This window comes from Lagopus muta, chromosome Z (genome assembly GCF_023343835.1).
Source record: "Lagopus muta isolate bLagMut1 chromosome Z, bLagMut1 primary, whole genome shotgun sequence".
NCBI lineage: Eukaryota > Metazoa > Chordata > Aves > Galliformes > Phasianidae > Lagopus > Lagopus muta.
The window spans coordinates 37526486-37554295 of record NC_064472.1 but is presented as its reverse complement, the minus strand read 5'-3'; the positions used below and the strand labels follow the sequence as shown (position 1 = coordinate 37554295).

The following is a 27810-nucleotide window of genomic DNA, read 5'->3' as shown; positions in this document are numbered from 1 at the left end:
TAGGAGGGTCTATAGTATCTAGGAAAAGAAAGACTCTATACTCCCATGACCAACTCTCAGTGATGATGGCAGAGAAAGAATGAGACACATCACCTCATTAATCCCAGATGGAAGAAGGAAGAAGCCCACAAGCGTCAAAGCTAGGAAGAATAAGGAAAGGCTGGATTAAACGGGCAATAAACCCATAATGTTTAAGCAGCTGTGTGCAGTGACAGTAAGACAGGAAGGAGGAGCAAGTTTCACCAGCATCTATGGTGTGAAAGCTGCTGTAGGCAGCCCAGGTTGAGGCAATTAGTCATGAAGAAAACAACAAGAAAGTAGGCCTATGTTTTAGGAGAGGAGGGATGCAATCCAGTCTGCCTATACTCTCAAAATGAAAATGTTAGAAAATAGAGGGAAAAGCAACTCTCTATTTTCAGATGATTATTAATTTACATGTATGCAAACACGTATTTCACTTAAACAAATCTGGTAGCAGGATATGATTTCCTAGAGATTACATTTCCACAGAAGGTGAGGGGAGGTGTATTAGAAGCAAGGCTAGAGAAAAATTAAGAAGAGCTTTTCCTGTCATCTATTCTAATCTTCCTTCTTTATTTTTTTTTCCCCTAATCTTTATTCGTAATCCTGCATCTATTTCTGATAGTCCCTTTTTTAGTTCCAGTCTAGAGTGTTCTTCTAGCTCAGTATTTCAGTGTCCTCTGTCAGAAATTATAAAAAAATCTCTAAAAAATTCCCTTCCCTTCCCTTCCCTTCCCTTCCCTTCCCTTCCCTTCCCTTCCCTTCCCTTCCCTTCCCTTCCCTTCCCTTCCCTTCCCTTCCCTTCCCTTCCCTTCCCTTCCCTTCCCTTCCCTTCCCTTCCCTTCCCTTCCCTTCCCTTCCCTTCCCTTCCCTTCCCTTCCCTTCCCTTCCCTTCCTTTTCCTTTCACAGTTTTTGATTTCTTTTTCCTCCTGTAATGCAGCAGATACTTTGCATTTGTTCTGAACTATGCTAGTCAGAATCTGTTTCACTGCCCCTTGTCTACTTATATGACAAAGTTAGCGTGAAAATTCTGCCAAAGAATTTGTGCTAGTAATAAGAAAAGCAGAAGGTGGACATTTTTCTTAAAAGAAAGATTATTCAAGTGAGAGTTTCATATTACATAGCATAGGTTTTATACATATATATGTAGCTTTGATGAATACTAACAAAGAAAGCACAGAAAACAGGAATACCTGAGATAGTGAAGTTAATTCCATTTATTAGAGTAAAAATTAAATGTTGTAAGCCAAGAATAGAAAAACCTAACAGGCTACTTTATTTCCATATCAGATCTCTGAAACGTTCACTTTCTTGTTTCACAGAATCACAAAATCATTGGAAGGGACCTCTGGAGATCATTGACTTCAACCCTCTGCTAAAGCAGGTTCTCTAGTTTAGGTTGTACAGGAAAATGTCGAAATGCCCAGATGAGTTTTAAATACATCCAGAGATGGAAACTCTACAGCCTCTTTGAGCAGTTTGTTCTAGTGCTCGGTCATGCTCAAAGAAAAGAAGTTTTTCCACTTCCTTATAGATGGCATCCTAAATAAGTTGTTCACACCCTTACTCTCTACTACTCTGAGTAAAGGACAGGTTACGAGAAGGACTAGACACTTACTGTCATTCCCCATGAAGAACATCCTGAAACACTGTAGTCCTTTTGAAGACAATGGGAGCAGTAAAATCTGTCATAGCATTACATATCTAGTTACACTTTCGATTTTTCACTTCTTCTCTAAATCATAGAAAATTTTATTTACTCAGGCCATCTGAAAATGACTTTTACCTTGTGGTATTTTTTAATACCCAAGTTACATTTACCTTTCTTTTAAAAAGCCAAAATTAAGGATTTAGATTACAAAAAGAGAAGGAGCTCAGTGAGGAATGTAACAGGGGCTACTTACTCAGGGCATTCCTGTAAGCATCTGCCATTGTGGAGGAAGAAAGACTGTCCTTGGTCAGCCTGACACTTCTGGCAGTGCCAGGGATCGGAGCAGACCTCACAATTGTCCATGCACATTTCACACTTCCCACTTCCAACGTCGGCAAAAGTTTGTTGTGGGCACTGAGAGACACATGTACTGTGGGCAAGAAATTTTCCTAGCAAAACAGAAACCCAAGTGGCAATAAACACCAATTAGAAATATATCCAAAAGATTTGCCTTTGGTGGCTACAAAAATGCTTTCATCTTCATGGAAGTCTGACTTTCTGATGCCTGAAAGCATGAATAAAACATTCTTTAAACATTTTCTTGAAGTAGCTGGGAAATGTAGTAATTCAAAAACTTCACTAAAATTTAAGGTTAGAAAGAATCATCAGGTTTATTTAGTACATCTCTCTGAATAAAGCCCTCTTCAGTAATACCTTCATCATGTCTACAAATTTTGATTGAAGAGAAATAAAAGGAGCAAAACCCACCCTTATTTATAAGGGTATGTGATTAGATCCTAGCTGATGTCTCTCTTCAGCTGTTGATTTACCAGACTGTGCCTTAAGCTGCTAATGGACTTTCTAGTTCATTGTGCCTTAAGCTGCTAATGGACTTTCTAGTGATCATGATTGCAAATATTCCATTGAAGTATGTAACACACAGTATATTTTGTCTTTTGCAAATCTTACTCAAAGAAGCTTAAGTCTCTCACCTTCTGGACATGAAGTGCACCTGTCAGCAGATTTGTCACAGGTTCTACATGAAGGATCACATGGTTGCAACTGTTTTTTTGCAGCTGGAATTAAAAGAAAATACAAGCCTGTTTTAGACTGTTTTGCTCATTTCACCTCACTCTGGGAAGATTGTTCCCTCTGGCTTTTTCTTAAGCTGTTGTTAGAGTGTCTCCTTGGATTTTTGGAATTAGAGCTTGAAGCTGGAAAAGTTGATTACTGTGTTCAACTCCACGCTCTTAAATTAAGAACAGTAATAAAGGAAAATAGAAAAATTATCCTGAGAGTCACTAAAGCACAATTCTAGACTTCTTATCACAAATGAGGACAGTTTAGCCAAATAGTTTTAGTTTCAGAGCAGTGCTCCAAATCCAAATTCCAATCTGTACTCCTGAAAGATTACAAACAAGAGGAAGAGGAAGGTACGTCAATTTGGGGGACTTGATGCAGTGAGGTAGTTTTGTTGAGCTTTTGTACTAGCTGCCTGTCAGACCATTACCTTGTATCTAAGGGAGAAATCTCTGAGAAGGAAAGGGAAACGTCTGGAAAGATGATAGGTAAACTAATTCTCCCCAGTGTTATTGCCTGCTATTTCCCTCCAAAAAAAAGCATCTGGATGTATTTCAAATTGAATTTTTATGCCTTCAGGAAGCTAAGACCTTAGTTATGCTTTGCATAGGCTCAGTGCCAAAGATATTCAAGGATTGTACTAAAAGCAAATAAATTCTGTTGCCTCAGTGTGTGAGACTGCATGTTGAGCCAAGCAATTATAACAAAGGGATAATGAAAATGTGATGAGGAAGTAATAATGAGCAGAAGACAGTAGTCTTTTAATGACAGAAGACAGTAGTCTTTTAATTTTTCTGGAAACCTAAAATAAAGAATGAAGCAACGGACACAGACAACTTAGTACCTCAGCACATCCAACTCGTTCTACCAATTAAATGTGTTTGGCTTGTATAAGTTGAGGGACTGACTAACACTATCTACTACCATCTAAATGGTGTTCATACACTTTTTTTTTCTGCCCGTTACAGAAAAAATTATTTTGGAAGCTGATATTTTGAATGAAAAACAGAAGAAAAAGCTTTGATTAAAAGGAGGAAATAGAAGAGCTGGATTGTATATACAGCTGCTTCCCACAAGGAAAAATGGTAGGAATTTTACACAACGGAGAGACTATTAGTAGAAATATAGTATATGTGTAAATAAATTTGAACAAGAGAATGAATGCCTGTAGTGTTATAAATCTTGATGACTGGCACAATACTGAAGAACTGTGGATATGGTAGGAAATTACTAAGGCGTTATCATCATTCTGGCTGTAGCATCTCTGCTCTCTCTGAACAAAGGTCTAAGAGAATTTCAGGGTCTAGGGACAGGCCAGAGATCTGCAGTAAAATGTACATATAAGAATAAAGCAGCACGTTATCAGGGCTGGGACTCTCCGTAGTCAGATTAATGCTGTTGGAGTTAGATTCACAGTTAAAGAGAGATTTCTTGAAAAACCCTGATTTGGCTCTGTCCCTTGTGTTACCTATGCACAAGCTGTATATTTACATATGGATTAACAGCCATGTGGTTAAGAAAGTAAAGTACTAGAGCTGCAAGTTAATTTTAAAATAATGGTTTTAGTTGCCTATAAATTTCATCCTTCTTGAAAAGAATGAACATGTAAGTTTGCTTTTCTTAGCCCTTTAAATTAGGAAGGTGTGGTTGTCTTGTGAGGCTTTCTGCAGTGGCATTTCCTGTGAATGTATATCCTTGCCTTCACTTGTCAATGTATTGATGTATTTTCTATGGCTTTTTCCTCTGCTGAAGTCCTTTTTTTTTTCTTTCTTTTTCTTTTTTTTTTCTATTTCAGGTTACAGTATGCTCTTTCAGCAGATTAAAGTGTGTTTAAATGCCCTTGAGTGTTGAGGCAGTCCAAGCCTCTGCCAGATCTGCAGATGCACCTAACCTTACTAGCATGCTAATGCTTTCACTTTTCTTATCTAAATAATACTCAAAGAAACCTTCCAGTTGATCATTGCTCATTCTGTGAGATGCAAAAATTACTGACAGATTTTTTTCAAGGCATTATTTCCTAGCTATATATAGTTGTCCTTACTTAATTATTGAAAAAAATCCTTACTGAATTCTTGTCACCTCTAAGAATATAAGGAATACTGTGAGAAATCTAAATTTTCTTAATTTTACTGAATTGAACAGCACTCAGGTTTTTTATTCTCTTGTTGTGGATCATAAAATCATAAGATCATTGAATCATAGAATAGCTTGGATAAGAAGAGACCTTGAAGATCTAGAAGTTCCAGCTCCCTGCTGTGGTCAGGGTTGCTAACCCCCAGATCAGGCTGTTGAGAGACCCATCCAACCTGGACTTGAACATCTCCAGGGATGGGCATTCACAGCTTCTCTGGGCAGCCTATGCCAGTGCCTCATCACTCTCTGAGTGAAAAATTTCCCAATTACATTTAATATAAATCTCCCCTCTTCTAGTTTAAAAGCATTCCCACGTGCCCTGTAACTATCTGCCCAGGTAAAAAGTTGATCTCCTTCCTGACTATAAATTCTCTTTAAGTACTGAAATGCTGCAGTGAGGTCTCCCTCAAGCCTTCTCTTCTTCAAGCTGACCAAGCCCAACTCCCTCAGCCCTTCTTCATATGAGAGTTATTCCACCCCTCTGATCATCCTTCTGGACTCCTGTGTACTTGCTACAACAGCTCTGTATCCTTCTTGTACTAAGGGCTCGAGACCTGGATGCAGTACTCCAGATGGAGCCTCACTAGGGCAGAGTGAGGGAGAGGATGTCCTCCCTGTCCCTGCTGGCCACATCTCTTTCTGTCCCAGGATACTGTTGTCCCTCTGGGCTGCAAGCACACTCTGCACGCTCGATTCTAGCTTTTTGTTCACCAGATTTACTAAGTCCTTTTTAGCAGTTTTTTTAGATCTAAATGAGTTGTTTTTTCAGACTGTAATTGTGTCTGCCCCAGTTGAAGCACCTTGCACTTAAATTTGTTGAGCCTCATTAGGTTTACATGGGCCCACTTTTCAAGTTTGTCCAGGTCCCTTTTGATGGCATCCCTTCTTTCTGTCCTATCAGCTACACTACTGAGGTTGGTATGCAAGCCACAGTCCCCACTGGCCTGTAACATCCTCAGTTCCTTCATCAGTTATTTGATAAGCTTTCAGGATTTTTCCATTCACTGATCTTTTATAAATATGCATAAACAAAAAAAATATGAAAAACAATTTTTCATTTCCCTTCTCAACAGCTTTTCATCTAGCTACTTTTCTCTGCCTTAAAAGTTTTATTTTGTTTCTTTGAAAATCCCTACTGGGCAGTTTTAGGTACTGTAATTTAATGCCATTTGTGTGTGGGAAGAAGCAGCTCAGAAATACTGCTGAAGTATGTATTGCCAAAGAAAAAGAACCTTTATCTTGGCAAAAGAGCTGGTGCAATATAGAAAATACATAGCAGTAATATAAAGTTAAGCAGACAAGTTAACTACTGCTGAAGAATGTTTAAATGAGTTCACAGTTTCAAAATATTTCAACCCTTACAATTGAAAAATAAGGGTTTTTTTTTTTTTTTTTTTTTTTTTTTTTTTTTTTTTAAAAAAAAAAAAAGAATTATTTCCAGTTAATCTTACCCGGTTTGGCACAACTTACTGCTTTCTGCAGTGTGTGCTAGTTACCACCAGAGGGGAATGTACACAAGCAGTTGTGCTTCTGTTACTTGGCTTAGGTCTACCTTTTCAGCCAAGTATAAGCACTCAAATGTCTCAGCTGGGGACTGTTAGGAGAAATATGAAAAACTTAAAATTTATTGATCTACTTAGGAAAATAATAATCTGGAAAGTTAAAATGAGTTTTTCCTCTGATAGAACTCTTACTGACTTTAAACAGGATTTCATTCACTGAAAAACACCACAAAAATGCAAGTTCAGAATAAAGAGAACTTATTAAATGTAACTTTCCTGCAGAGAAAATGTTTCCAAAATGGGTAAATATGATGCAAAATATTTTGCTACAGAAACCTGTGCATATTACTTCAAAGAACAAAGTTTCCCAAGAACAGCCCTACAAAACCATCAAGAAAATTTGTCACGCAAATCATATTTCTTCGGCCTTTGGAATAACGATAAATGAAAACTTTAACTCGCAGTTGTTAGCTATTAAAAAGTCTTCAACTCACCAGTGAAAACTTCACTCAGCACGCTATGACAAGTGAGGCTACTAATATACTGGAAAAACTAATTAAATTACAAATAACAAAGTTGTCTGTCCTTAAGGGAAGAGTTTGGTGGCCATCAGAAAGAATTGCCAGCTCAGACATATCGTATGTCCTTACCCAAATGCAAGTCTTGTGTAAGGACAAAGCTCATGGCGCACCGTGATCTGCTTTGTTGGGTTTTGCCTTCCTCATGACCCCTAAAGGCTACCATTATGTACTTGTGAGTTCTACAAGATCTCCATTAACTTTTTTCTTATGGTTGTGAACAAAACTTTTAAATGTAGAAGCTGTAAGTCTGTGATGTAGAATGGCTAACCATCCATACTCTAAAAATGGAATGTAGAACCTGAAAAAACACTATATTCTATTATTACCCTTGTTCTGCTCTACTCTTTTTTAAGGCCAAAATGTATGACCTTTTCAGATCTACTGAGCTGTTTTTATCCTTATGCTAATATTCCTTTTTGGGTTTTCAACCCAAAACATCTTCTATTTAAAAATACTCAAGCCAGAATTTGACTAAATGTCACATTGATTCTTGTCTCTTTGTCAGAATCAGTAACAACTTTGACATATGCAGCTCAGCCTCCCCAGTTAAATAAAGGCATGCCATGCCTTTATTTGAGCTAAGCCTCACTGCAGCTCTGCAGCTACCAAGTACTCTGCCTATTCAGTCTGTTTGAGGGCTTATCAAATTCAAAGATTGAGGTTTTGTCTTGGTTTGGTTGAGGTAATTTTCTTCATAGTAGCTCCCATAATGCCATGTTTTGGATTTGTGATGAAAACTGTAGTTCATTTAGTTGCTGAAGAGCAGTGTTTTTGCAGTGCCGAGGAGTCTTCTATTTCACACAGTGCTGTGCCAGGCTGGGTAGGGCAGCTGACTCCACTCTCCAAAAGAGAAACTCTCAATTTCTCGCTATGTTCAGCAACAAAAGCCAGGGTTGAGTTGGCTGTCCGGTCTTCCATTACTCAAGGGTTGTCTGTGCATCAGTCATCTTGTGGTGAACAATTGTGTTGTTTATCAATTGCTTTTTTTCCCCCTTGTTGAGTTTTTCTTTTTCTTTTCTTTTATTCCCATTTCCTTTTCTTCTTCTGTTCTTTCTTTTTCTTATTAAAGTCCATTTATCTCTACCCATGACTCATTTTAGCTTTCTGATCTTCTCCTCTACCAACTGTGAGGGGTGAGCGAGTGGCTGTGTGGGGCTCAGCTGCTTGTGTTAAACTACAACAGTTTTCTTTCCTCATTTGAGCTTGTGAATGAGACATAAATGAGACAATGGCAGAGTTTCTTTAAACCTAATGCTGTAAGATTTTACCTCTGATCTCCAAACAGAATTAATGAAAAAAAACCTCTATCATCTCATTTAAGACAAGGAATCCATATTTCTCTTTCATTTTACTTAAGTATTTTTTTTAACTGTCTCCCCCAGTTTTTCTATTTGATTTGAGTGAAAGATTAAATGAGTTCTCAAAAGTATTCAGGGTGAAAAATTTAGGTCTTTGGGGAAACAAGTGTGATCGTCTTCACATGCTTACTGCTTGTTGTGGAAAATGAAAGTCCTACTAAAAATAAACTTCAACACAAAAAAGCCCTCCAAAATCTCAAGGCATATGAGCTGAGAAATGGCCATATCTTAAAAGATTTAGCTTTGAATGTAATGGCATTTGAAACAGCTTATGGTCCATGCTTTAATTTGTCTTAAGTCATAACTGCAGTATAACAGTTCTTGCTTGTATATACTCATGTTCTCTGCTGTCCATCTTGCTCTCTCTATCCACTCATAATGGACAATGGACTTAATAAGTAATGCAAGCAATAAGTGTTCAGGCAGATAATAGCTGGCTTATTTTCTCTAGTTTCAGATTCTTTTATTCATGATTTTCTCTAAACAAAAGGGAGGCCTAACAAAAAATTTTTACTTCAAAGTTGCTATCAAAATTGCTACTGGTACACATTTCTAGTTCTGGTTCACAATGGTTCACACTTCCTTAGCTTATAGCTTAAAAGACAGAGTTCTATGAAGAAGAGTACTTTTGCAAGTTATTTCACTGTTGGATCATGGCACAGTTCTAGAAGGGAAGAATACATAAAGAAACATGCGCACGTATTTTTGCACTGTGTAGTGGGATGTGATTTGAATATAATCCAGCTGAGATGCTACCTAGTTTGTCAGGTTTTATGCTGTACATGGAACCGGCTTAGCAAAATTGATACGATCAGGGAAAAAAGACAAAAAACAGGTTACATATCTCCTTGAGGTAATTACAATTGCATACATACATAAAACATAATGAAAACAATATATTTCTGTAATAAAATACTAGACCTATCCCATTTCAAAGACTTATATGAACTGTAAATCTAAGGGAATTTTAGGAGTGCTGAAAAGTAAATTACAGTCTGCAACAACCATTAATTCTGAGTCTGGTTATCTTTAAACAACCATACCAGTACTTTACAAATAGCTAGAATATGAAATCAACATGCCTCAGAATGTATGGGATAGTGAATCATTTTTATTTGTGTCTCTAGCACCTCAAATTTTCACATCTGGATGATGCTTAAAAAGGCCTCCTAACTCTTTCCATGATGTTCTGATTCTATACGCTAAATGTCATAACATTTTCTCATTTGGGTAACTGTGATCTCTTCTTTCCTGCTGCTGATTTCCCTACAGTCTTCTGCTCATCTCATTCCACTTTTTTTCTTTCCTTCTCTGTTCTGAGACCTCTGCATGTATATCTGCATAGCTTCACAGCTGCATTAAGGTGAGACAAAAATAATAATTCTTTTAAAGCCCAAGTTATTGTTTTCTCTCAATCAGAACTCTTCTGGTGCAATGCATTTTTACTGGTTTTGTTTTATTCTGTAATTAGGAAAAGGAAAGTACACAAGATGGATGCAGTTAGTCACTGACTGTTTGTAGGAGATTGCTCTCATTGGGACTGGTATGCAATAGAAAACAGAACCAACTGCTATTTTGCTGCATAATTTATTACAGCATGTATAATCTACACGTAAAGAAATATATATTCCATTTTGTGTTTGCATCAAGAACAGATCTCATTACACATCTTTTTTTTTCCTTTTGTAATTTTCAGAAAAATGTGGTAAATGAATGAATGAATTTTCAAGATGCTGTATTTACAGTATACAGGTAAAATGAAGACCTGATGTACAAAACTTCTAATCTAGTTGAAACAGTGTGTGTTCAGTTGGTGAATCAAGTTTACACTGGTATATCTCCTGATTTCCAAAGTCATTTTATCATCTGGTACATGAGATAAAATACAGATGTTTTATACTACAAACACAAGCTCAATTTCTTTTGCTTTTTTTTCTCCCTTCTTGGCTGACCCTGTCTTTTTGAAAGCCAGGATACCAGACAAGGTCTGTTTCACTATTTCAGACCTTTATGTGACTTCTTAAAGATTCTTAATATGAATTGGACTGTTTGCCCAGCAGAATATGCTCTCAAAATAAATATAATTTTAGAAAACTGTTTTTTATAGAATGTTTTGGGTTTTGGAGTTTGTGCTCATAAATATTCATAAGATTGACCCATTATTTATCCTTGCTTAAAAAAAATATATAAGTGAAAGCTTACAAGTTGTGGTGGAGGGAAAAGAGTATTTCATATTCACAAAGGTTTTAATCCTTTCTTAGATGGACCAGTCTCTCAGTTGACAAACTCTGTGTTGGTTTCACTGTGGCAGGCTGACATGCTGCCCTTCAGTTTATGTTCGCCTAAGAGCCAAATAAAGCAGTAGTCTTTGTTTCCAGAACCTCATTTTGTCCCATATGGTAGGTCAACACAGTCACTAAAACCACAGTGAAGCCCACTGAATCCATGTGGCTGGATGAGCCAAAGGAAAATGGATTCATTCTTTGTAAATACAGTTCAAGGTTTAATACCTCAACTTTCTCTTGTAACATTTCTGAAGAAAAAGAGTAAATAGAAGACTAACATGGTAAAAACTGACGTAAACTACTGGATTTGGAAATTTTGGCTGTCTTCCTAGTTGCGTTGTCTTCCTGTGTTGTCTGGAGCAGCGTATGTGCTGAGGATGAGCTTGGTGCAATTTCATCCGTGCTCCCATGACAGGGGCGAGGTTGTTTATTTCATACTTGTCCCCCCACACCCAGGTCAGTCCCCTACAGTGTGAGGACTAATAATCTTCTGGCCTACATTATTTAATTAGATCAGCTCATTGGGTCACTAAAGCTCAGAGGTAGCTCTGCCATGGTGCTGTGCTGGAGTAAATGTATTGAGGAGTAGGAGCATCCAGTGGAAAAAGCACATTTTGATAAACAAGCAGAGAGAGCCAAAATCCAACTTGCAGCATCAGATTTGCCCACACTGGACTGGTTAACAAACATGGAATTACTTTAATATCCTCTGAAGAACCCACACTGCATGACAAGTTCCCCTTTGAAAGTGAGTTTGACAATGGATGGGATGGAAGAACCCAATATTTTACCAAGATGAAATCACCCTGGAGACAATCAAAGTATCTGTAAAAAAATCCTGAAGAACAAAAATGTAAATTGTGATAAAGTGTTTGGTGATCTATCCTGGGGAAGCAGTGGAAAACTTTGGAAGCTGCCATGAACTGGCAACCATGTGGGGAAAAAAATAATCCTTAGTTCCCATAATCTCCTTTCAAATACACAATGGAAAAGAAGAGGCCCTACAGAAATGTTTAAGAAGATCTGTAGATGGCCTGTTACTCCTATCAGTCTAGAGAAGAGCAGGTAGATTTTAATTTTGCTCATTTTTATGCTTTATAGACTACGGAATATTGTTGAACACTGCAGTGAAAGACAGTGGCTGCTTCATCTATATTTTATTGGTTTTCAGAAATCTTATGACAATTAAAAAAGTCATTGTAACAGATATTGAAACTGTTTTTATTTTTGTATTTGTTTTGTTTTTCTATGCTTTATTTTCTTTTTAAAATTATACAGGTGATTTGAACCCTCCTTTGGGTGTGAATTGTGTTGCAATTTCTATCTAGCAACAATGTTGGTGTGTGGAGTATTCATGGAGTGTGGAGCAAGAGTTTCAAATATAAATGACACAGTTGGAAATCTAGATTCAACTGGTATCTTCTTGAATGCATCAGCAAAATAAATGAATGATATGAAAAAAATTCAACTATTTATATTTTATTGCTAATTAGCAAATGAAAATATTTTTTTTTTTCAAGAGCCAGATAATCCAACAGTATCTGAGCAAGAAAATTCATAGACTGTTGGTAATGTAATTATCCAGAGTGTAACTTCAGTAAAGATAGGGACGATATCGTTAACATTTCTACTTGAAAAGTATTACTATTTGGAAAAATGATCCAGTGGGGCTCACAGCATCACCAAGTTCATTGTCACTATCTCAGCAGCTACACACCGCTGCTGCTGCCACATACCAGCAAGTCTATTTGAGAAGGGGGAGAACCTCCAGTCAGGTTTCATGGTCCCCTGTCACACTGCACAGCGGGAATTGTTTGGCTTTAGAACAGTTGCCAATGCTTAAGCCAATACAGCTCAGGGAGAGATGTGTCTTGAAGAAAAGTCGCTAAGCAAGGAAGGAGATACAGAAGGCAATGTGGAGAAAAACAGTTTCCACAGCACAGTAAGGCTGATGCATAGAGACCTACATCAGGTGCCTGCTCAAAAGAAAAAGGCTAACATTTGACTGTAGAAGTAGGTAACTAATAGATAGACCAAACTACAGATGTCCTTGCCCAGCACAGAGTGGGAAAATTGGGAAAATACTCATCTGGATGAAATACAATGAAATGCATGGAGACCAACTTTCTGCTATTATCTCTCCTTTATAGATCTCTCTGATGTTTTTCTAATGTGAAGAATCTTTCTTTTTGATACAGCATTTCTTCCTAAATAGGTAATGACTAGAAATGGTCAATATTTTTTCTGAAAATATTTTTGCTATATTTTAATTTTTAATGCAAGAGATCCAAGGAGAGTTGTTCTTTGAAGTATTTGAGAAAATAAAGACATAGAAATCAGAAAAAAGTTGTGCTTGATAGAAAAAGAACTTGAAGGGACCATAAATAATCCAGTCTCACACTCTCCTTAATAACCACTCCTGTCAGATGTCTTTTATGCATTATCAAAGACTTCTACTGATGCAAATTACAAATGATTCTCAGAGAGTCTATTAGTCTATTATTCCATTTGAAAGTGTCTTTTTCCCATGTCAAATCTCGTATTTTTTTCTGCATTTTAAGTTCTGTTTGACTGCACGTAAAGAAACCTGATGTGCTCCATTCTTTGTGATTGTGTTTCTCTTGTGACTTTCTCATTCAGACCCAAGACCCTAATTTGTCCCAGTCTTTAACTGTTAATATTTTCTTCTCTGTCGATTTCTGAGCATCTTCACTGTTTCCTGTCTAACTGACCCACTTCTTTATACACTGCACCCCAACTGAGTCTGTTATTCCAGGTGATGCCTCTAACTCTAAGTGAAAAGATTGTATTAGTCACTCTTCTCTTTGTTTACAGTGACCAGCTATGCAGGTATTGAAACTCTAGAGGAAATCCTACTCTGTTTTGGAAGGCATGGTGTGCATACTGTTTAAAAGCACCAATTGCAAGCCTTGCTGTCTAGATTCATTGCACTCACAAGTCAGTGCAGCTTTACATTCTGTGTTCACTCCTTTGGACAACAGTGCATGTGTAATGTGGAGTGCATTTCCTCTTGATTGGGAGAGGAGGAGAAAGAAGAAATGTTGCTGTTAAGTAAACCACAAACATACATTTGGTTCTTTTTTGTTTCCTCCAACTTATATTCACCAATCTGTAGGGAATCAATAGCCAAAGTTCTGGTCTCAAATATAGCCTGAAGGGCTCCCAGGGACTCCCTGATCATCAACTGTTTTCTTTTTTATCTTTTTTAATGGGAGGGGAGAAAAAATAAAAATTTAAACCTTCATATATTTAGATAAAATAACACTCAGTATTTCAGATAAGGCATATTAAAATGTCATGCTATTTGCAAGGAGATGGATTTCTGTTTGTGATGAAAGCAATGTTTTTAGTCAGTATATTTTTTTAAATGATAGTGTGTTGAACTGTAGTTTTACTCAGATTGCATGATGCTGATGTTCTCTTTTTGAAGCTTTTAGTATTTTCAAAGAAAAGATAAAGGGGTCTGTTGCAACTTACCACTCCAGAATTGCCCACTGGGTGGATAATTTCTTGGATTCAGACACTGTCCATGAGAAAGCTGGAAATCTTTTGGGCATGCAGTGCAATTCTCATAGCTGTATCCAACACATGTTGTGCAGCTCTTGTGACAAGGTTCACATTCTCTAGACATGTCATCAGTGAAGAAGCCATCTCCACACTCAGTCACGCATGTGCCACCTGCAGCAGAAACAGAGCCCAGCACTGGGTTGTCAACTGACCCCAGCCAATCAGGACAAGAAGACACCTCATCTAGAGCACATATCTGCCTCCAACAATAAACAGATTAAGACAAACAAGCAATATATATTGAAGTAGTGAACATTTTGGTAGATATAGAAACTAAATTTGGTGAATCCTCAACTCAGTTCAGCTGCTTCTACAAAATTTGAGGAACTTTGAATCACCTGCACTGAAATCAATATGCAGGTGGGTTTTCATCCATATCTTAAATCCTGTATATACACATCTAACACAAATCTTAGTGTGAATCTAAGTTCTGTGATTAAATACAATTTTTTTTTCTATTGACTCTATAAAATCTAAATGTAGAATTCCCTAAAATTGTTTGATGTATACATATTTTGAGGATTAGATGAATCTCCAGTTTCTAGTGAATTCAAAGCTTAACTCAGATGAGTCTGATTCAGCTCAGGTGTTTGAATGCTTTTGCAAATCCTTTGAAGTTGTTGCAAGGATAATTTTTCAGTTAAAAGAAAAATAGGCCACTATGCTACTTCATGTTGTGACCACAGTGTTCTGTAAATGTGGTGCATTTTTTAGCTCACTTTTGGGCATGCACAGAAGACAACGCATGAAAACATCATAACCTCAATATTTCCTGACTTTCATATTTGGCACTATGTCTGAACTAGACCTGACTGATTCATATTTTCCTAACAAAGTCATCAGATTCAGAGTCTTGTGTGAATCTGATGTGAAACTTTGTAACTGAACAGAAGTCTTCTGACAGTGTTTAAGAATCATTACTTTAAGTGGACCTTAAAGTCCACAGTAAGGAAATGTTTCTGTGTATGTCTTTCTGTGAGTGGAAAGCCTCTCCTTTCACACAGACTGAATTAAACAGATTTGAGTTGATATGTATGTATATATACATATGCATCATATATATATATGTAATACATATATATATACACATATTAAAAAAAAGGGAAAAAATCCCCACCCCCCAGCATTGGCTATTTGTTGTCAAATATTTGGAGTTGTATCTTTTATGTATATATACATATACATCCCTGGCCTCTACTCTGTGCCATAGGAGAGATCTTTGAACTCACAAAGTTGAATACAGGCTCTTTCACTAAGGAAAACCTCTGATATGCTTTCATGTATATGCCACATATTATTTTGCTTACCTGAGAGATAAAAGCCTTCCTTACAAAAGTCACATTTGTTCTTGTCACAGCTATCACAGTTGCTAGGACACTCTTTACATTGCAGGGAAGTTTCATCACTGTAGGTATTGTCTGGACAGTGTTTATAACAACTCTGTTTATACCTATAACGTAAAGTAAAATTTGAGGTTATTTAGTTTCTTCGATTTCTATGTACAGTAATGGAAGGCTCTATTATCATTCTCATAAACAGAAAATATTCCTCTAATGAAGGATTCAGAATGTGTTTGTTGTTATCTCTTCAGCCTTAACAAGTAATTAGCATTTTTAAATACAAATAATTCAATTTTTTAGAAATGTTTACACAAAAAAATGCATGCATACTTAGACATTACATATTTCATGGCTATAAAGAATCATAGAATCTTAGAATCATGGAATGTCCTGGGTTGAAAAGGACCACAGTGATCATTGAGTTTCAACATCCCTGCTATATGCAGGATTGCCAACCAGCAGACCAGGCTGCCCAGAGCCACATCCAGCCTGGCCTTGAATGCCTTCAGGGATGGGGCATCCACAACCTCCTTGGGCAACCTGTTCCAGTGTGTCACCACCCTCTGAGTGAAAAGCTTCCTCCTAATATCTAACCTAAACCTCCCCTGTTTCAGTTTAAAACCATTCCTCCTTGTCCTATCACTGTTCAGCCTGGTAAACAGCCATTCCACCTCTTGTTTATATTTTCCCTTTAAGTAGGGAAGGGAAATGATGTTTCCTGGGAACCTTCTCTTCTCCAAGCTAAACGAGCACAGTTCTCTCAACCTTTCCTCATAGGAGAGGTGCTCCAACCCTCTGATCATCTTAGTTGCCCTCCTCTGGGCCTGCTCCAAGAGCTCCATGTCCTTCCTATACTGGGGGCCCCAGGCTTGGATGCAGTACTCCAGATGGGGCCTCACAAGAGTGGATTAGAGGGGGATTATCACCTCTTTCTCTCAAAACCACTGCTTACAGTGAGATTAGATAGCTTTTTCGTAGTAGCTTAGACACCTTTTTCATTTTTTGTCGTAGTAATGGTTGCAGAGATCTCCTGTACATCTTTTTCAAAAACTGTTACATACTTATTTCCCTTCAGTTAAAGTTTCAGTTTCACTACTTTCTCTTTCCTTGCTAAACATTTTTACATTTTTAAGTTCCTGCTTTAGTAACACACACAACACAATAAGTGCACACTAGTTCTACACCCAGAAAAAGTAATTTACTTGTCTACACTTTCTGTTCATTGCTCTTCGTCTATACAAAGATCAATCAATACCTGAGTTGTAGAGCTGTAAATGGTCTTGACTGTGTACGATTGGTTAGTTTTTCAGCATTTCTCAAGCTTTTTTCACAGTTACTGTTCTTGGATAGGCAATACTTGGTAGGAGTTGGACAAGATACATGTCATTTTTGTACTGATTTATGTGGTATATGTAGTTAAGCACATATTTTTGCATGGAAGGCTATACTCACATGTAGTAGTTCGGAACACATGTCTTGCAGATTCTTGGGTCATCTGAAATTAAAAATGTGAAATTATGTAAATAAAATCCAGAGTCAATGCCAGAATGCCAAAACTTTGCATTATTTTTATATTAAGATTCCTTATACTGAAATAACAGTCATATCTTCTTATATCTAGAACATTTTTCTCTCAGGATCCCTGCTTACACTTTTTAGAGATATTGTCTTCCATAATTAATTCCTTGACTGTGTTTTTTTCCAATGATTGGTAATGTTTTTGTCCTCAACACAAAGCACTTAGAAAGTGATGAATAATTGGGAAGTGATTTTCTGAAGTGGAGAACCGTTTCAGGAGTTCAAGCTGGGCAAAACGAATCTTAAAAGGAGAAACTGAAGTATTCAAATCTGTAGTTTCAATATATTTATTTGTTTATTGGCACTTCTAAAAGCAAGCTTTTCTGGAAAAAAAAAAATGTAAGTAATCATTTAATCTTAAAAAATCTGAACTAGAGAAACACTTTTCTTTATTCTGTGGAAACAAGAAATTTGGGTGAACATTCTCATCAGAAAATTAATTTTTGCCTTCAGAAATTTTGATGAATGAACAAAAAATACTATAAAACTCTTTAAATCTTTTACGATGAATGACATAGCTTTGTGCTTGCATGAAGGGAAGACTGTATTCTATAACCTTTCATTATCTGGTGTTAGCTTCCAATTTCTTTTACCTTACTCAAGTATCCCTAAGGGAACAGAGTGGAAGGAAATGCAACAACCTAGGCAAATGTATTTATAAACTCTTCAACCATGAAATACCTATAAATCATTTTTGATATTATTAGTACTCATAGGGCAAAACATTCACTGAATCTCTTTGAGTTGTGTCTACAATAAATCACACTTTACACATGCAAACTTATTAGGCAACATGCATTTGGTTTTGTAAGTAGTTCTAGCAATTTATTTATGAGGTGTAAACTTTTTCACAGAAATGTTTCAGATTTATGACAATATTCTTGTTACTGTTTAGGGCACAATCAGAAACAGTAATCACCGAATCTAGTGTTTCTTGAATTAGATGTTATGTTAAGGAAGGAAATGTCCTTTAAAGATTAAAATATTTTCTATGAAGTCCTCTTTTACCCTTTTACTTCCAGATAAAATACATGTTGTTTGTCCAGAGATTTTTTTTTGTGGAAAAATATTCTTTTTTTTACAATACTTACAGAGATATTTGTTTTCCTTTCTCCCCCACCTCCTTGTAGTATGTTCTACTCTTGGGAGCCATGCTTATGATTACTCAGATAACTGAGTAATTATAAGCAAGAGATCAGTGTAGAGCAAAGTGCATCAGTGTCCTAACTACCTTCTGAAAATTATTCTTGCACATGCAGTTCTTATGGTATATTCATGGAAAGAACGGAGTATGTATTAAAGAGACTTTGTTAAAATTCCTGGAATCATTTAGTTTTATTAACTAACTCCATTAACTTTCTAGCTTTCATGAAGAAATGACTCTCTCCCCTTTTGCCTATGGCAGATTCTGATGACCCTATTATTTCCTCCTTTACTGTCAGTTTTTGCCCATACTGTTGAGTACATATTGCGACAGATTTCGCCTGTGACTGCAAATTAAGGCACAATGTTCAGGTGTCCTGTGGAAAGAGTTTGGAAAATGTATTATTAAGAGATCTTTAAGCAAAGCCCCTTGTGTTTGGAATCATTGAATCATAGACTGGCTTGATTTGGAAGTGATCTTAAAGATCATCCAGTCCCAACTGCCTTCTGTGGGCAGTGCTGCCACCCATAAGATCAGACTGCCTGGGGCCCCATCCAGTCTGGTATTGAATACCTCCAGGATGGGTCATCCACAATTTCTCTGGGCATCCTTTGCCAGTGCCTCACCACTTTGACTGAAAAATTTCCTCCTAACATCTAACCTAAATCTTCCCTTTTTTAGTTTAGGGCCCTTCCCCCTTGTCCTGTCACTATCAGAATGTGTAAAAAGTCCCCCTCCCATTTACAAGCTCCCTTCAGGTATTGGAAAGCTGCAGTCAGGTCTCCTTGGAGCCTTCTCCATGCTGAATAAGCTCATCTCCCTCAACTTTTCTTCATAGGATATGTGCTCCAGCCTTCTGAACGTCTTCCTGGTCTCTGGACCTGTTCCAAAAGCTCCACATCCTTCTTGAGCTGAGGGCTCCCAGTCTGGATGCAGTACTCCAGGTGGGGTCTCATGAGGGCAGAGCAGATGGGGACAGTCTCCTCCCTCCCTTCTTGCTGGCCACCCCTCATTTGATGCAGCCCAGGAAATAATTTACTTTTTTTAGTCTCAAGTGTATACTGCAAGCTCATATCTAGCTTCTCATCCACCAGAATCCTCAAGTCCTTCTTGGCAGGGCTTCTCTCAAGTGAGTTCTTCTCCATTCTGTACATACATAGGTTATCTGAACCAAGGTGCTGTGCCTTTCTTAAAAACTAATTTTAAACTGGTTTAGAATCTAAGAGAAAATATCTATGAATGAATAAAAATAGCTTGTTAAGACTGTAGACTGGGTTCCATGTTTATGAGAGGGCAAAATAACCAAAAAAGTATCACAGATATCTTGGTGTCTAATCACTCACCACCTTCTTGTACTCCGCTGCCCACATACAAATTTAGAAAAAAGTTCTGATGGCAAATATCATATTAGATAGCCAAAGATGTCATGAGAACAGCTTGATGACTGCACTTCATCTGAGAATGAGTTTTTCTTCAAACCCTAGGCTTTGGAGAATATCCAAATTCCTTAATGATTTTGCAATGTGAAAACTTCATAAAATTGTGTGTAGTAAAACTAAAATGATGAAAATTTTATCTCATTTAAGTTTACTGTAGAAATAGAATAGATTTTCTGTTGAATTTTGTGATCACAAAATAAAGGGGACTCTGAATTTCCTAGTTTGTTTCTGGTTCAATTACCTTGTAACCCACAAACATCATGTATGGTAGGCTCTTCAGAGGGAGAAGTGGCACTCACCGAGTGCTATTGCCAGTGTAAAATGTGGCAGGTATCAGGAATTTGTTTGCTTACTGCTGCTGACAGCTCTGTATAAAGTTATACATGCATCTCTTTTCTGATTCCAACACGTAGTCAGGCTGACTGAAAAACTTTTAGTTTCTGATTTATTATTCAATAACATTTTAAAACAGAGGTTGATTGCAGGGGGCATACATCTGGCTTTCTGATTATAAACTGTGATCCTTCTGAAAATACATAGGCTTTAAGAAATATTTTTTCTCTGTCATTCATACTGCAATTGAGGTTACAGTGTCAGGGGACTCCTATTCTTGCTGTGTCTCTCTTAATGTCTCTCTTACCTATGTAAAGGCCATCCTAGAATTTAATTAGGTCTATATGATGTCATTGGGATTGGCCTAAGGCCATCTGTGAATTTGTCTACTGTATTATTTATCATCCCTTATTGTTTTTTCTCTTATAGACATATCCTTTAAATGGAAGCTTTTATGTTTGATCTTAGTTTGTTAACTGTTGGGGAATAATGAACACAGCTTAGAAGGGAATGTAAGGAAGTAAACTGCCTGATAGCAAGATAGCAATCTTGGAAACAAATTTTAAGAGCAAATATAGGGAACTTTCAGGTTATTTCCATGTGGTTCTTCAACAGTGGCTCCTTTAAAATCTGCCAGTTTAAAATCTGCTAGTCAGTTCTTGGACTAGCAGTGATAAGTGCTTGCTGGGGCTGAAGTCAGTGTGTTCATCCTATATTCACTCAGAACTCACTTGTTCATGAAATGAATAAGTTTCTGTGACAAGAAGTGGGCTGTTTAGTATGTTAGGCTCCAAAAGACTTCTTGCCATGAGAACTGCTAATATTTTATCTATGTTTAATAGTTCTCATTTGCATTGATTTTCACTGCATTAGTCTGAGCAACTTTTAGAAGAATGAAGTGATCTCAATAGCACTAGAAACAGAATTCAATCTCTTTTAAAATGAATGGCCTTCGATTCAACAAAACTGCTTGGTGACTTTCTGCTTTTATTACAGTTTTCTTAGATAAGGAAAGACCATCTGGAGTTCATACAGAAAGTAATTTGATTCCTTTTCTTTTCTGTAAGAAAGTGATAGCCCTGTTCCCTTCTCTGCATCCCACCCTTCTCCAGTGCAATACATTTGAATGTGCAAAGTTTAAATACTGGTTAAAAACAAAGATTCTTGCTTTCTGTTGAAAGGAGTTAGTACTGTGTGCTTTTTACCTTCTCTACGAGGGAGTATGGGCATTTTAACATTACAAGCCAGGCATTGTGCTAGAAGGATGTTTCACTTTGAATATATGGAGGAACACTACAGGTGATTGCTGCTGTATTACCTCAGAGGCTTAGTGAAATATTTACTACATAATCCATCCTAAAAATGAGCTCCAGAGCATTTTGAAAATCCCTGACGCTGTTTCACTGTATCTGAGTATTCACAACATTTAGACAGATGCAAATTTTGGAAACTTTACATAGCTAGCCTATTGTACTTCAGAGTAGCCCTTACCCAAAGTATCTCGTATAATTAGACCCAGATCTTTCAAGGACTGGTATGTTTGCTTAACTTTATCAAATATATGCAATAAAGCTGAGAGTTGAAGCTAAGTGCATTGGTACATTTAACAGAATCTGTATTTAGACTGTAACTTTTATTTTTCTCCCTTAATCATTTTTTAAATTTTTTTTTTTAATATTAAATTTCTTGAAGTATTTATTGGATCAATCATGAGCCTAACATACAGACAATACACTCAGCTACTTTTGCTCTCAGGAAAATTTGAGGATATTACGTGTATGGAACTTAATGTCTGGTTTAATTTTCTTTTCCAGATTAATTAAATATAATGACCGCAAATGATTTTACATTACAATGCAGTTTTCCTTTAAGGGCCAGTCTGCAGTAATTGTTTGATTTCAACAGTTACTGTTAGATTTTATTTGCCTTTTACATTCCTATGAACAATAATTTACAATAATGTAAAAAAAACCTAAGCCTACAAGTAGTAATACATCACCAAGTGTTATTATATATTTTAACTACCTTTAGACCATTCTTGTTTTAGTTTTATGGTTACTCAATTAAAATAACTGCAATGTACAGTCCAGCCACAGTGGGATTTCAACTAGACATGGGCCCAGATGAAATTTTTTTATTTCATCAAACCTTGAAAATGAAGGAGATTTCATCTGTTCTGGAGCCCAGAACTGTGGTTTGAATCTTTCAGTTTATGTGAAAAGCTATTTGTTGACCTATTTCTTTCTTTCTGTTTTTGTTTTTTTCTTTTTATCTATAGGGTTTTTGTCAGCAATTCTGCTTTGTCTTCTCAATTCTAACCTGTTTTTGACAAGTTATATCACCAAGAGGGAGGAAGAAGATAATGGGTATTTTAACCAAGGAAAAACTGAATTCTTATGTCAGTTAGATTTAAAGGGGTGAAAAGTAGTTTCTTAGGCCAGAAAACATAACTGTGATTTAATAAATTGAAAATACATTCATTCTTAAAGCAAAAAGGAAAAACTAAAAAAAACCAAACAAACACAAAAACCCAAAATACTTTCACTAGACTTTCCTCTATTTTTGGTAAATTTTTGTTTTAATTTAAAGCTACTTTTAATTGGTATCCAAATGAAGAAAAACAAAATCAGATCGTCCTGAGTAACTAGCTGTAAAGCTGACTAAATGAAATAGTCACACAGCTCTAAACTCAATTATCTTACTGTAAAAGAGAAATATTTGCTTTTACTGTATTTCACTGACAAATCAAAGGAAAAGAGGCATATCTTCCTGTCCAAAAGAAAATTTTAATATGTTGTAGTTAAAAGTAGGAATGACCTCCAGATAAAATGAAGTGAAACCAAATATCAGCATTATAACACGGATTCCACAAAACAGCTCCATGGTTCATATGACTGAGTTAAAATGTTGATAAATATGTCAACATTTGTACATATGTTTGTTGATACACGCATAATGTTTTGGAAGAAATTTCCAAGAATAGCTTAAGCAACTGAAAATATTTTTAAAAAAATTGTATGTGTGGTTGCAGTGCCCTACTTCTCCACTAAATGTTGTGGATCAATACTGTTGTGAGACTTACACCTCAAGTGAATGTCCAAATTGTGATACCAGAGATGTTATTTTTTACATAGCTTCAGGGAAGAACTAGTGTTTTATTCTCACTCTTAATAAAATAAAACATAAGTGGATTTCAACAGAAATGAAATTTGAACATCAACAATAGTACTATCTAACAGTTAAGTGAGGATGTTCAGTGTAGCTGTTTAGAGATTAGTCTGTTGTTCAGCTGATGTGTTATCTTCTGTTGTTATTCTATTGGCTGTTTTCTCCACCTGCGATGTGATGATTGCAAGCGGTATGAAAGCTTTGTGTTAAAAGCCACGAACCAAAAAAGTGGACATCCTGTGCATTGAGCAGCATTGTCAGAACCAACTGAGATGGTCACTAATCTTCAAATAGTTTCTTACTGGGGAGGTAATTCCTCTGGGTGAGTAGCATTACCCAAAGAGTGCTCTCCTACCAGTAGAAAAGCCAGACATCCTAAGTTTGCAAAATGGACATCAATACAAATTAGTTTTGGTATTGATTTGAACATCTGAATGCCACAGACCCCCTATTAACAAGAAAAATAGTACTCAGGCTATAATCATGTGGGTAACATCTCATTGTGAGGATAATCAAAGATTTGCTTTGCTCCAGTGAATAAATTGTTCCCTAAATAGAATTCCTAACTTGAAAGATCAGAACACAGAGCTTTAGCCCTGTGCAAACCCAAATAATTGAAACAAGAACATATTAAAGTGAATTTGCTTAAATTATTTGATTTTATTTATTTTAATTTCAATTTAACTCAAGGAATTGGAGGGGGGAGGGGAGAGAAATTTGCCAACAAACAAGACAATCATTCACAGAATTATGGATTCACAGAATTGTAGGGGTTGGAAAGGACCTCTAGAGATCATTAAGTCCAACTCCCAAAGCAAGCTCCCTTCAGCAGGCTGTGCGGGTAGGCATCCAGAGAAGGACCCTGCATAATGTCTCTGGGCAGACCATTCCAGTGCTCCATCACTCTTACTGTGAAGAAGTTCTTTCACATTTGGTGTGGAACCTCCTATACTTCGGTTTATGGCCATTTCCCCTTGTCCTATACCCACTGGAAAGAGGTTGTCCTCTTTTTGTCTCCTACATATAAGCTATTTATTAACGTTAGTTAGATCACCTCTCAGTCTTCTTTTCTCATGGTTGAACAGACCCATTTCACTCAGCCTTTCCTCACAGGGAAGATGCTCCAGGACCTTTATCATCTTTGTGGCTCTGCTGGACTCTTCCCAGGAGATCCCTGTCTTTTTTGTACCACAGACCCCAGACCTGAATACAGTACTCCAAGTGAGGCCTGATCAGCGCTGACTAGAAGGGGAGGATCACCTCCTGTGACCTGCTGGCCACGCTCCTTTTAATGCACTGCAGGATCCCATTGGCCTTCTTGGCAACCAGGGCACACTGATGGTTCATGGCCAACCTTTCTTCCACCAGGACCTCCAGCTCCCTCTCTGCAGAGCTCCTTTCCAGCAGATCGTCCCCCAGCCTGTATTGATACAGGCAATTATTCCTTCCCAGGTGCAAGACTCTACACTTGCTTTTGTGGAACTTCATCCGGTTTCTTACAGCCCAGAATTTGTACTACTGCCCTGACTGTACTACTCATAGGGGCATCTGTGCAATTTCAGCAGATTGTATGCTCATACTTGTAAAAGTCATAGCTCAATCTTATATATGGATTTTTTCCACTGATCCCCAAGTCTGGATTTTGCAAAAGACATTTCCTTTCTCAGATAAATAAGATTTTCAAAGACATATGTATATACATCTTATACCTTCAGGGTGCAAATGAACCTTCTGCCTGTAGATGGGAAAGACAAATTTCTAATGTGATTTTCTGCCTTTTCTGAAATGTCAATACCGATAATCAAAGAAGTGTTCAAAATATTGTTGGGCATTCTTTTTGTACAGATTGCATATTCTCACACCAGAAGTCTGTGGAAATGAGTCCTATTATCTGCAAATCTAAAACCCATCCTGCAAGATTGACCTCTTGAGGAAGATTTACTCTTGGACAAAAAAGAAATCTTTATCATAATTTTTTCTGGTATTCTGAAAGCTGGTCTCCAGTCATCATTAGGGAAGATTTGAAGAAATGAAGATTTCCTGTGTGCCACTTATGTTTCTATGGGAACCAAACTATTATTAATCATGGACACAGCTGCCAGAACCCCAGTCTGTACATGTGAACTTGAATCTATTCACAGTGCTACACTTGAGCTATCTCATATATTCTTTAAATTTTCTCCAGTTATGGTTTTTCTCTCAAATGCTACCTTAAATTTCATATTTTTTCTCCCATCTTGAAATGTATTTTTATAGATCTTGTGGAATAATTTACTCAGTTTCACTTCCTGCCTTTATGGCTGTATGTTTGTTACCTTGTACCCCAGACTAAACAAAGTAGTTTGGTTCTGGAAGACCTTTGAGAGTTGCTGAGGCTTTATCTTGCTAAAGAGAAGAGTCGCATTGGAGCCTAAATGCCTACTTTGAGGACTTTTAATCTCAGGGTTCTTGTGGTTTCACAAGCTTCAGTGTTAATATTTTTTTGTAAGATATCTTGAAAAGAGAAAAGCATGATGACTATTCTGAAAATCTTTATCTGCACCACTCTATGCCCAAACTAAGGAGCATTTTATTCTCAGTGTTAGCCTTTGAAAACAATCCTGCTGTAAATGTTGCAAGAGCCATGTTGTGCTGTTCTCTGCAAAAACCTGGACAGATCAGAAGGAATGGAATACGTGGTATTTTATTACACAGAGATGAGGTAATCTCTGGGAAACCTTGAGAAGCATTCATATTGTAACATGTCATACTTTCAAATGTCTGGTGAGTTGAGTGGAATTGAATCAGACAGAAGCTGAACAGGAATTGGATAGGGAATATGTCACCCTATGGGAGGGCACTGTCAGAAATGCAAACAAATTGAGACAAAGCTTGAATTTCAAAGTCCCCTTTGAGAGGAAGAATTATCATAGAATCACAGAATCAAAGAACCATAAAATGCTTTGGGTTGGAAGGGACCCCAAGGATCATCAAGTTCTAATTCCCCTGCCTCAGACAGAACCACCAACCTCCAGTTCTGTACAAGACCAGGCTGCCCAGGGCCCCATCCAACATGGTCTTGAGCACCTTAGGGACAGAGCATCCACAACCTGCCATGAATTTATGAGTGATATTGTTGAGCTTTGTGTGTTGAAAATATTTATCTCCACAATGAACTAGATGCTCATACTTAGCATTGTTACTTGTGTGTCTGTTTCTGCTTTTGAAGTGTACATACACAAGTCAGTAGATATTTCATATCAAGGAAGTTTGTCACTTGTCTTCATAGGTATTTGTACTGCGTGTCTGCATGCTGTGCAGATGCAAAAAGGTAAGTAGAATTCAAATGATTAGAAAGAGATCTGAAAGAAGTTGAGAAAACACTTTGCTCCATACACTGTATTTTAGGCACAGCTAATAACAACCAGGGCTTTTATGCTCTTCTACTGTGTTGTCTTTGCAATTCTCTTAAAATATTTATATTAAATGGCTTAGTAATCTGCAGTTTTAAGTTAGTGATATTCTCTTGTCCTGAATGGGCCTATTGGTGACTGTTTTTTAAAATGGTAGAGCTGACTCTGAAAAAATTCCAAACACTCATTAAGTTTTAAGAGTCTGAAGAAGGTATTGGCAACATTCTGAAGTGATCTAAAGCTTGGAGTGGGAATAACTGTGCTGAAGGGTGGAGTGCAGCTGCTGCAGCAGCACGTTGTGAGCCCTACTTAATCACATTGTCTCAGATGAACTTTCTCTTTCAAATGATGACTCTGTTGAGGAAACTGGATGTAATTTTTGAGAACTCAAGGTGGTTTCTGGTGCCCATCAGAAGACAAGTCGTTCATATTTAATCATGGCCTGATGATCCTGTCAGATGAAGACGCAGTTCCTTTGGATCTATCTGAATGAGGGGGAGCAATAACTCACTACAGGTCTAGACAGTAGGCTCAGAGTCCCCCCTGATTGGGATATAAAACTGATACCCAAGCCATAAGCATCATAATATTAAAATGTATTCAGCACACTTTCTGAGGCTCATTTTTCATGTACTCACTTGCGAAGCAGTAGGAATGTATTTGAATGCAGATTGCACAAATTTAGGTTAAAACATAATAAAGTCACCTTAAAACTTCATTTGTTGTTAGTGTCTTAGTGTCTTACTTCCAATTACAATGCATGTACAAAAGCCTGCATTTCAAATCTCATGGGATGTGGTCTGCATGTTAGTTCAGTTAGCATGGCAGAAAGTATGGTGAGATGCTTTCAGGAAAATGTGGACAGAAGAAGGGAACCCTACTGTGCACAGCCACTGCTTTGGCAGTTGCTTTGTGCATACAAAGCCATAGGTCCTTACAAAATTAGTGCAGTTTAAGGCAATTTTCTAGTAACGTACTTTTCCAGGACTTGACAGTGTCTGTAGGAAGAATGGTGTCTGCCACAGAATCAGACAGTTTCTTCCCACCCAACTCGCCAGCCTGTCCAGGTCTCACTGAATGGCAGTAGAGCTTTCTGGTGTGTCAGCCACACTTCCTGGAGTTTATCACCAGCAAACTTATTGAGGTTGCATTCTATTCCTTCATCCAAGTCAATCCAGATAATTGGTGAAAATAGATATTGAACAAGACCAGACCC

General features: G+C 37.2%; 1 protein-coding gene across 3 annotated transcripts in view; it reads right to left on the bottom strand.

The window, feature by feature from the left end:
• The window catches only part of PCSK5 (proprotein convertase subtilisin/kexin type 5), a 264954-nt gene that overhangs the window by 15879 nt on the left and 221265 nt on the right, over positions 1 to 27810 (bottom strand). For all 3 annotated transcript variants that reach the window (XM_048930511.1, XM_048930513.1, XM_048930512.1), the window contains exons 25-29: positions 16993 to 17035; positions 15508 to 15650; positions 14111 to 14311; positions 2666 to 2749; positions 1927 to 2122 (exon numbers count right to left, since the gene is read on the bottom strand). In XM_048930511.1, coding sequence (XP_048786468.1) covers positions 1927 to 2122; positions 2666 to 2749; positions 14111 to 14311; positions 15508 to 15650; positions 16993 to 17035 — 667 coding nt within the window. The remainder of the gene's footprint in view (positions 1 to 1926; positions 2123 to 2665; positions 2750 to 14110; positions 14312 to 15507; positions 15651 to 16992; positions 17036 to 27810) is intronic.